At 49.6% G+C, this 11,441-nt stretch overlaps 1 protein-coding gene across 2 annotated transcripts; it reads left to right on the forward strand.

Annotated features, from left to right (window-relative positions):
- Positions 1–237: 237 nt before the first annotated feature.
- Positions 238–3,636, forward strand: LOC100283382 (peroxidase 39). Of its 2 annotated transcripts, NM_001156283.2 has the most exons (4): positions 248–574; positions 698–889; positions 989–1,151; positions 2,851–3,633. In NM_001156283.2, the coding sequence occupies exons 1-4, from the start codon at positions 368–370 to the stop codon at positions 3,273–3,275; spliced, it is 987 nt and encodes a 328-aa protein (NP_001149755.1). In that variant the 5' UTR covers positions 248–367; the 3' UTR covers positions 3,276–3,633. The 2 variants fall into 2 exon arrangements, with proteins under 2 accessions (XP_008643745.1, NP_001149755.1); XM_008645523.2 differs by having other exon boundaries at positions 238–574; positions 698–1,151; positions 2,851–3,636.
- Positions 3,637–11,441: the final 7,805 nt, after the last annotated feature.

Genomic DNA, 11,441 nt, shown 5'->3' on the forward strand with positions numbered 1-11,441 from the left:
ATTAGACCCCATTTCCCTACCGACTCGTCGGCCGTTCCGAGAGACGGAGACCGCGTCGTCCGCTCCTCAGTTCCCTACCGACTCGTCGTTCGGATATCCAACTCGCTGCGCAAAGCAGGGTAGCTAGCTAGCGACAACCGAACCCCACTACCGGACTAGCCAGTAGCCAGCGCACACGTCGACGTCGTCACCGTGCCTTGCTGGCAGGCACTGTGTATTTATAGCCCAGCACCCGGCTCGGCACAGCAAGAGCTCGAGACCGACAGGACGAGACTCGCAGCTAGCTGACACGGCCGAGAAGCAGCTTGCATTGCAGGCGTAGTACGTACCCAGCAGCAGCTAGCACTAGCAGTCCATCGGAGCGACGATGGTGAGAAGGACGGTGCTGGCGGCGCTGCTGGTGGCCGCCGCCCTCGCCGGCGGCGCGCGGGCGCAGCTCAAGGAGGGGTTCTACGACTACTCCTGCCCACAGGCGGAGAAGATCGTCAAGGACTACGTGAAGGCGCACATCCCCCACGCGCCCGACGTCGCCTCCACCCTGCTCCGCACCCACTTCCACGACTGCTTCGTCAGGGTACGTACTATAGGAGTTAGCAAACAAGGCGCTAGCCGCTAGCTGCGTGCGCGGCGACGAATGCCCGATATGCCGATGCCGACGATGACTGACCGCGCCATGCGCTCCCGCCGTTGCACGCAGGGCTGCGACGCGTCAGTGCTGCTCAACGCGACGGGCGGCAGCGAGGCGGAGAAGGACGCGGCGCCCAACCTGACGCTGCGCGGCTTCGGCTTCATCGACCGCATCAAGGCGCTGCTCGAGAAGGAGTGCCCCGGCGTGGTGTCCTGCGCCGACATCGTCGCGCTCGCCGCCCGCGACTCCGTCGGCGTCATCGTCAGTGCTCCTGATCGAGTCCCCCCCCCACCCCATGCATCTGCGCTTCCTAAGCCGGCAAAACCTATATATAAACCGGTCGAACGCGCATGCATGCAGGGCGGTCCGTTCTGGAGCGTGCCGACGGGGAGGCGCGACGGCACCGTGTCCATCAAGCAGGAGGCGCTGGACCAGATCCCCGCGCCCACCATGAACTTCACCCAACTCCTCCAGTCCTTCCAGAACAAGAGCCTCAACCTCGCCGACCTCGTCTGGCTCTCAGGTACGTACTTCCCCAAACCAAACACCTGACCCCCTCCATGATCCGTTGACGCCACACCGTTCTGAGCAGAAGAAGAAGAAGATTATCTTTTCACCTGTCAATCAATCAGCTTAATTTACATGCCAAGGAAGAACTAGACAGATATTAGGCAGTGACAGGTCTGACTAGTCCTATGATTACAAGCCACGCTTGCGAGTTTATTAAACATTCCAACGGCACCGACACCCAGTGCTGCTACTTTCGCTTTCGCTGGGTCAATCATTTGTTTGGTCAGGCTGGCATAAGCAGTACCACTGCTATGATTGTGCTAGAGGACTGGTAGCCTCGTGAGTCGTGACAAACTGTTTTATGATTTGAGAAAATAACTGGACAAACAGCAGGAGCCTAGAACGTTTTAGTAGCAGTTAGTTCGCTGTCATAGCCGGATTGGACAGACAACCTGAACATGCACAGAGCGGCCCTGCTAGGTAGAAGTACTGCTGTCTTCTCCGTTCCAAATTATAAGCTATATTCTAAAATTATAAAGTATAAGTTATATTCTAACTTTATAGGTTTTATTTTTTTAATTATAAGATAGTTTAAGATTTCTAAATTTCTAATTTTTTACTATATATCTAGACATAATATGTATTTAGCGACGTACTAGCATGTAGCAAAAGCTATAAGTTTTAAAAAGTCAGGAAAAAAACTTTTTTGATTTAGAACAAAGGGAATAGCACGCGTTACTGAATAATGGCATCCATTTGTCCGTCAGAGCTATCTACCATATAAAAGACAAAGTTCGTACTGTGGGTCAAGTCGACATCTAAAAGGCAAAAGTTGAGCACCTAACAGTATTTATTGACGGTGCGTGCATGCACGAATCAGCGTTAGGAAGCATAGTTCTGTCTTTCTAGATAGACTAATAACTAGAGTGAATCCGTAGCCAACAGAAATGGAGGCGATTAAATTGGGCAACTGCAAGTCTGTTGTCTCCTCATCTTTCAGTCTTCGGGTTAGTGCAGTAGTGTCAGGCACAGGCGCTGAGCCGAGTAGAGTAGCTAGCCGACAGCTGCACATCGTCCTTGAGGAGAGACACAGCATGTTAGTAGTTAGCATCTAATGGATGCAGCCGGAGTTTGGTACCCAGGAAATGATTCAGTACGGCAGAGATAAGATAAATTTGTGTAAGGAACCACTTTTGAGGATAACGGACAGAGAGTGTATCTGACCTTATTACGTCCCAGGCAGGCTTAACTTTCATCATCCTTCAGAGCAGGCCGTCTTGCTGAAAGTAAAAGAAGAGACTGATGAGTGATGACACGTGGAGGAGAACTTGGAATCTGAATAATAATAATGCGTATACTCTTCATCATTTGAGGACGAGACTTGTTTGGGCCACCGATGGGCTTCCATTTCTCGTATGTGCGTGCGTGACATTAAACGGCAACCTCTTCTGATGCAGACATGCTCGCTGCTGCCAACTGCTGCCTCGGTCTATATTCCAATCTATCATAGAAGACGAGCCTTTATTGTGCATGCAGACTCCAGAAGTCCAGAGCGATACTTCTGAAATAGTAGTCCTTTTCGTAGAACATGCCCTCGATCCGTTGATGGTGCCTTAAAATACGTACCTGAATAGCTCCAAAAAAACCACACACACACACACACTGAACAGTTCACAGGCATTCCTAATCACTTCTCGCGTGTGTACGTGCAGGGGCTCACACGATCGGCATCTCCCAATGCAACTCCTTCAGCGAGCGCCTGTACAACTTCACGGGGCGCGGCGGGCCCGACGACGCGGACCCGTCGCTGGACCCGCTGTACGCCGCGAAGTTGCGGCTCAAGTGCAAGACGCTGACGGACAACACGACGATCGTGGAGATGGACCCCGGCAGCTTCCGCACCTTCGACCTGAGCTACTACCGCGGCGTGCTCAAGCGGCGGGGCCTGTTCCAGTCCGACGCCGCGCTCATCACCGACGCCGCCTCCAAGGCCGACATCCTCAGCGTGATCAACGCGCCGCCCGAGGTGTTCTTCCAGGTCTTCGCGGGCTCCATGGTCAAGATGGGCGCCATCGAGGTCAAGACCGGCTCCGAGGGCGAGATCAGGAAGCACTGCGCCCTCGTCAACAAGCACTAGGCGGCGGAATTCATGCGGGAGATGGCTCCATTGCTCGCAAAAAATCCTTGTGAGACACACAACATGCTCTGCATCTGCAGGCGTTGTCGTCACCTTGGTGGACGTAGTACATCGGTGCATGGATTATCTGTTGTTTAATTTGTACGTTCAGTTCATTCTGTTTCTTGTATTCTTTTGGTTCCTTTCCTCTTGTTTATTCATGGATGATGAGGTGTTTCTGTTTTATTCTCTGGTTCAGCTGTAACCATGTAACATGTAAGGTGCGCGTTTTGTCCTCGTGATCTCTGCAACTGTATTTATTTTAATGGATGGTATACATGGAGATATGATCATGATAATAACAATAAGGTGATTACAATCATGTGCCTCCACCACTGTCAATTAGATCCTGTTGCATTTTTCCTCCGGGAATAAAAGAAACCACCATTCAAGTTTTCATTCAAACCAGCCCAAGACTACCTCGTTCCTTCCCGTTTGAGAACTTTTGGGCCAAGCTGTCGAGGTTCAAGCAAGTGGTCCAGGCAGCATGGATGGCACCGTCGGTTCATCATGAGCCATTCCACAGGTTCTACCACAAATTGCAAAACACGACAGCTATACTATGTGAGTGGAATAATAAAATCATTCCAGATGCAAGGCTCTATCTGCATATGGCTCTAGAAGTCATCCTTAAACTCGATTTAGCACAAGAAAATAGGCAACTATCCCCCGCTGAATCGAGTCTAAGAAATAAGTTGAAGCAGTGTATTATCGGATTGGCGGTTGTCGAGAGAGCGCGGAGAAGGCAGAATTCGCGCTTAACAACCCTTAAGTTAGGAGATGCCAATACCAAATTTTTTTCATAAGAGAGCAAGTTCTAGAAGGCGCAAGAATTTCATCCAAAAACTTAAGAAAGAGCATGGTTGGGCTGTCACGCATGAGGACAAGTCTGTGGAAGTCCAAAGTTTTTTTTCAAAGCACTATGCAACGTCCTCAACCTAGGCAAGTGGAGATTAATTATGGCATCTTCAACTCCCAGCGATACAATTTGTCCTCCCTTTACATGCCTTTTACTGAAGAAGAAATTAAAAAATATATTGACCTTCTGTCGACTGATAAGGCTCCTGGGTCCGATGGTTTTACAGGGACCTTCTTTAAATCTTGTTGGGACATAATCAAGCACGATGTGATGGAGGCAGTTAAGGCATTTTGCAACCTTCGGTGCATGAACCTACAACTCATCAACTCGGCAAATATTATTCTACTTCCTAAAAAGGAGGGAGCGGAGGCAGTTAGTGATTTTAGACCGATTAGCCTCATTCACTCCTTTGTCAAAATCATCACCAACACATATGCATGAAATCGTCTCACCATGCCAAAGTGCGTTCATCAAGAAACGGACTATTCAGGGTAATTTTATGGCCGTGCGTAGTGCAGTGAGGCGCTACCAACGCATGAACATACCCTCGCTCTTCCTCAAATTGGATATTGCGAAAGCCTTTGATTTGGTCTAATGGGAATACCTTCTCTCGCTGCTTCAACATCTAGGCTTCCTTTCTCGGTGGAGAGATTGGATTGCAGCCATCCTCTCAACATCCACCTCAAGTAAGGGTCTTTGTTAACGGGGTCCCGAATCCCCCCTTGTCTCATGGTCGAGGACTTAGACAGGGATGAAAGGACCACGATGCCCAAGAGGGGGGGGGGTGAATTGGGCTTTTCTAAAAAAATCAACACTAATTAAAACCTAAGCAAGAGCTAAACAAGAGCCCAACTTCACCCCAACAACTAGCACTAGAAATATAATACTAGAAATGTAAAAAGGCTAAGAAAATACTACAAATACTTGCTAAACAAATACACAATGTAAAGTGCTTGAATTAAGTGCGGAATGTAAAGCAAAGTTTAGAGGACTCCTCCAATTTTTCCCGAGGTATCGAAGAGTCGGCACTCCCCACTAGTCCTCGTTGGAGCACCCGCGCAAGGGTATCGCTCCCCCTTGGTCCTCGCAAGAACCAAGTGCTCACTACGAGATGATCCTTTGCCACTCCGGCGCGGTGGATCCCTCGAGACCGCTTACAAACTTGAATCGGGTCACCAACAAGATCTTCACGGTGATCACCGAGCTCCCAACGCCACCAAGCCGTCTAGGTGATGCCGATCACCAAGAGTAACAAGCCGTAGACTTTCGCTTGACCAAGAGAAGCCTAATGCAAGTGGTGTGTGCTCTAGGTGGCTCTTACTAGCGCTAATGAGGAACAAGCGCGAATTATGATTCTCTAATCTCCTCACTAGGCTTTTGGTGCTTGCAATGCTCTACCAATGTGCTGGAATAAATGTGGAGTGCAAGACATTGAATATGGTGGGTGGAGGGGGGGTATAAATAGCCCTCACCCACCAACTAGCCGTTACAGGCACTTTACTGCGCGATGGCGCACCGGACAGTCCGGTGCGCCACCGGTGCGCCAACGGTGCGCCACCGGTGCGCCAACGGTCACTTCCAACGGCTAGATCTGACAGAGAGCCGTTGGACTCATGGCGCACCGGACAGTGAACAGTCCACTGTCCGGTGCACACCGGACAGTCCGGTGCGGTGTCCGGTGTGCCACTAAAATTCAACTCTGAACGCTGCGCTCTCGGGTTTCTGCGAAGGAAAAACACTGCCGTGGACCAGCCTGGTCCCACCTGGCAGAGGGTGCACCGGACAGTCCGGTGCACACCGGACAGTCCGGTGCCCCTAAGCCAGAAACCCTATCTCTTGTTTTTCAGCTGATTTTCAAATCGGTTTTCGCTCTAACTTGTGTGTGAGTTCTAGAGTGACACCTAGCACTGTGTATGAGTGTGATTGTGCACCAACACTACACTAGAACTCTCTTGGTCAAACTACTCATCGACAACCCCTCTTTATAGTACGGCTAAAAGAGAATAAAAGACCTAACTAAATCGCGAGTGTCCACATCTCCTTGACACTCGGACTCCGTAGACCTTCACCTTTTGTTCCGTCGTTTTAGCCGTCGCTTCGAGTTCTTATCTCCGGGATTGCTTTCACATTATAGTGCTTTTACCTGTCATGCGACCTAACTTACCATTTGTCTCTGCAAAACACACGTTAGTCACATATAATATTACGTTGTCATTAATCACTAAAACCAACCAGGGGCCTAGATGCTTTCAATCTCCCCCTTTTTGGTGATTGATGACAACCCTACAAGTTTTGTGGGAGTAGTTTGTTTTGAAGATTCTGTCAATAGAAAGAATGGTTAGTTATACTCAGTATTCTTTGACAGAAAGAATGTGTATCATAATAATAATAGAGAGCGCATACACATCATCAGATTCTTGTTCATATAAAAGTGAAGTTAAATTGATGAAACAAGAGCTAGAAAACTGGTGATATAATATAAGGTGAAAACATAGTACACACAGTCAATCATATGCAACGAGAGTATATGACGAGTTTGTGAGCCAAAAACATCAAGCTAGTACAGAGAGTAGCAAGCACATATATTACACCAAAATGACTCTGACTCTCTAACTCCCCCTAGCTCTCACAACTCATATCTCTCCCCCTTTGGCGTCAAACACCAAAAGGGACCTAAACCTAAACATCTGAAGCAGGAGGAGGTGGCGGGGGCGCATCCGGTCGAGGTCGAGGTAGCAGAGCGAACGCCGACGGAGGGTCAGAGTCAGTCTCGGATCCAGGATCTGCGGTAGAAGCTGGAGCTGGTACTGACTCGGACGGAGGCCGCGCTGCAGGAGCTACCGGAACAGAAGCGGTCACAGATACTGCCACAGCGGTAGTGGTAACAGCAGATGCTGGTGGCACTGGCGGCTGCGGACAGATAGAGCTGAGAGCCGGAGAGGTGAACGCCAAAGTGACCGGCCGGAGCGGAGAGGTACCAGCAGGGGGTCCAGACAAGATTGAAGGCACCACTGGAGCGTGAAGCGGAGGAGGCGGAGCAGACTGAACCGGAGGTGCTGAGATACCAGAATGCTGGAGCATGAGAGCCATGAATGCCCTATTCTCTGCCCTATCCTGAATAAGCTGCTGCTGAAGAGCATCCTGCCTGTCCTGCATGCTCTGAAACATCGAGAGCATCCTGTCGGATAAACGGGCCTGCTCGGCTGCCAGGAGAGCCTGCTGCTGGGTGAGAGTCTGCTGCTGCTAGGTGAGAGTCTGAAGAATCGAAGCAAGGGCAGGGTCCATAGCCTGAGGATGAGGAGGGGCAGCACTAGAACTCCCAGCCTCATGATCATGTGAGCGTGGAGGCATAGGAGGCGGAGGCAGAGGAGGAACCCCAAAATCATCATCATCTTCATCATCAGCAGCTGTACCCTGAGTGTCAAACTGACGTAGAGCGGCATCCTCGGCCGGAGAGTCAAACACAGAAGCAGAAGCTGGTACTGGAATCTCAGGAGCAGGGCGGTAAGATCCAAACACAAAGCGTGAGGCCTCAAGAGTGCTCTGAAATCGAGGTGGCTGAATCAGCTGCGCAAAGATGTGGCACAAGTAGTGAGCATAAGGTAGCTGCCGACGAGCACGAATCCCATCCAGAACAGTGTCCTCGATCTCACAGATCAGGAAGTCCACAACATCAAACTCAGAGTGGGATACCAGGGCACCAAGGAGCCAAAGCTGAATATGAGTGGTAGCCTCCCTGTATCCCATCCTCGGCAGGAGTGTCCGTCTGATGAGCTCATATAAGTACTTCGCTGCTGTAGTAAAGTCTGCTGGTGAACGTCGCGACCCATCTGTGAAAGGGGGGCGGAACAGAGCCGCGACGTGAGCTGTCCCTGGAGCAACACCACCGTGAGGGCGACGAGGAGGATCTGAAGTGCCGTAGCAGAGGCTGTGAAGGCGAGTCGTCGACTCAGGGAATCCAAATAGCTGTCGGATCTGACTGGCAGTGATCGTGACATCCTCGCGCTCAAAGCGAAACCTCATCCAATGATGATCCGGGTCAATCCAAACAGAGGCGTAGAAGACGCGGACCCACTCCTCAACATATCTGCCGCTGATAGACAGAAGGGTCAGGAGGCCAGGCAGATAGGTGAGATGCGCCTCAGACTCAGCACCGGCTGCTAGCAAAAAAGCTGGAAGATCCAATAGGCGGTGTACTCGCAGCGCTATCTGAGCAGACATCTGAGCTCTGAAGAATGACTCCTGAATCCGTGTACTGAAAAGAACACCTGCTGCTGGGTCTCTCTGAGCAGGCAGCCAAGACTCCACGGGTACGTACCTGAACCGACGTACCCGAGCTGCAGTAGCACGCTGAAGATCAAACAGACGAGGATCCGAAACCAGAGGACGGACCTCAGTCTCATCACGCTCCCGAAAGCGAGGTGGAGGGACAGGAGGAGCTGAAGCGGGAGCGGGAGCAGGGGAAGCAGTGGAAGCTGGCGTAGTGGTGGTAGTGGGTATGGCTGTGGAGGTGGATGGAGCAATAGGAGTGACGGGAGCAGGCAGAGTGGGTGGCGGAGTGGAGGCGGAGGTGTGAGTGGAGGAGCGAGACCGGGAGGTGAGACGACGAGCACGGAATGCAATCTGATCGGATGGAACATGCGGCTGATCTCCAAGTGCGGCCTGTGCAGCGGCTGCTGCAGCTGCTGCCGCTGCACGGGCCTCTCTGTCCGTACGCCGCTTCTTGCGGCCTTCCTGCTGCTCCAAATAGACAGTCTTGCCCTTCACCTGCCTGAAGGGGCGACGAGGGTTCTCGTCATCGCCACCCCCTGATGCCGACGCATTCTTCGTGCGCGGCATCCTGAACTAAAGTCTGCAAATGAGATAGAGAGACTAAGCATAGAGCAAAAGTGACCGGTAGATATAGCAAAGAGTGAGATGTCTACCTGGAAAGCTCACACGAGAGGTGACGATCCAGGCAGGACGGGAGACGGCACACGGTCACACAAGGTCACTGAAATGACAGAAGAGGTGAGCACGTATTAGTCACATAGTCATAAGCATATGAAATGTGAATACACAGAGAGATATGGCACGAGTCGGGACGATCAAGAGATCAAAAGACGTGAAAAACGACATTTGATAGATAAATAGTGACATAGGAGGTTTGGAATTCGAAATGAGGCACGAAATGTCATGGAATTGAGCCGAGACTTCACGAATAGGTTTATATAGGTGAGTATGAGTGAAGTGTGTGCTTGGTTTGAATTTAGTCGAAGAAAAAGATATTTGGGCACTCGGCTCGGAAACGATCGCTCAAAACGGGAATTTTGATGAAATTTAAGCCTGGGATCTCGGATTGGCGTGAAATTTGGCAAGTAGGTTACTGGAAGTGTGGTGAAGGTGCCTGAAAAATTTGGGTTCAATTGGAGCAAGTATGGGTGGTTTGGGCATTTCACCGAACACGTGAAGGGCGAGGAATTAGGGTTTTAGGGAAATGGCCATTTGAGGTGGGAATGCCCTCCCGAAGGAGCTAAAAGTTTGCAGGGATACATAAAAGGGATAATGCAATGCATTCCACCAACTGGATTCACAAAATTTCACAAGGATTTGAATTTTTCACAAAGGAGAGAAAATGGAGCTTCACTGCCTTCCAGTCAGAGAAACAAGAGAGTAAAGGGAGAGGAGAGAGGAGAGCAGCTGACCGAGAGAGGGAGAGGACAGGCGCAGGCACAGGGTCGCCGGAGAGTCACCGCCGGTGAGGAGATCGCCGGAGAGGGGAGGGAAAACACCAGAGACCGAGAGCAGGCGCTGACAGGGAGAAACAGAGAGCCTCTGGCTCGGCTGTGCGGGCTGGAGGCCTTTTTTTTAAAAACGCGATATGGGCGCACCGGACAGTCTACAGTGCCTGTCCGGTGCACACCGGACAGCGCACAGGAAAAGGAATTTTAGCGCGCGGCTGCCGGTGCACCGGACATTGCACAGTGCAGTGTCCGGTGCACACCGGACTGTCCGGTGAGCCCAGACAGAGGGGAGTTTGGAAAATTTTGAATTTTTCTATCTAACTCCTAACCAAACCAAATCCCAACTTATAATCACACAAAATAACACTTGTTGGGACAGGTATTGGCACCCTCATATATTTTTCAAAATATTTTGCCATATGCTAGATAATTTTTTAGAGAAAATAGGCAAATGGTGAAATTTGCATTTTGGTTTGCACTAGGGGTTATCAAGAGGGATTTGAGATTTGAATACTCCCCCTAAGTGCAGTACCTCATGCACATTTCAAGAACCAATAATTGCATAGAAAGTAAGAATTTAAGTGCTAAAAGCTTAAAACTAAGACTTGTCAGGTTTGACCCGAGTTAAGCTTTTTCACTCGCTTTGTTGGCGGTTATCTCAACTAGGTTAGACAAGTCCTAGATGCAATACAAGGAATTTAAATATGCAATGCAAGCTTGACAACACCATTTGACATTTCACATAAAATTTCTGAGATCAAGAATATTTAGTTCATTCCTCAACATGCAAAAGCGGGTCTTATCAAGTGGCTTAGTGAAAATATCCGCTAATTGATCTTCCGACCTCACTCCTTCTAAAATGATATCTCCTTTAGCAACATGATCTCTAAGGAAGTGATGACGGATATCAATGTGCTTGGTGCGAGAGTGTTGTACAGGATTATTAGCAATTTTAACAGCACTCTCATTATCACACAACAAAGGTACCTTTTCTAGAACTACGCCATAGTCTAGAAGAGTTTGTTTCATATATAAAATCTGTGTGCAACAAGCACCTGCGGCAATGTATTCCGCTTCGGCAGTTGACAAGGCAACACTATTTTGCTTTTTGGATGTCCATGAAACTAGTGATCTACCAAGCAGATGGCATCCCCCAGAAGTACTTTTCCTATCAATTTTGCAACCGGCATAATCCGAATCAGAATAGCCAATTAAATCAAAAGTAGCTCCTTTGGGATACCACAGACCAACGCTTGTGGTGTGCCTGAGATACCTAAGAATTCTCTTAACAGCGCGAAGATGAGCTTTCTTAGGATTAGATTGAAATCTAGCACACATGCAGACACTAAACATAATATCGGGCCTAGATGCGGTAAGGTATAATAAACTACCAATCATAGAACGGTAGAGAGTTTGATTAACCGGGTTACCTCCCTCATCTAAGTCGAGATGTCCATTTGTAGGCATGGGGGTCTTGATTGGTTTGCACTTCTCCATGTTGAATCTTTTCAACAAGTCTTTGGTATACTTCTCTTGTGAGAGAAA

This window comes from Zea mays, chromosome 5 (assembly GCF_902167145.1).
Source record: "Zea mays cultivar B73 chromosome 5, Zm-B73-REFERENCE-NAM-5.0, whole genome shotgun sequence".
Lineage (NCBI taxonomy): Eukaryota > Viridiplantae > Streptophyta > Magnoliopsida > Poales > Poaceae > Zea > Zea mays.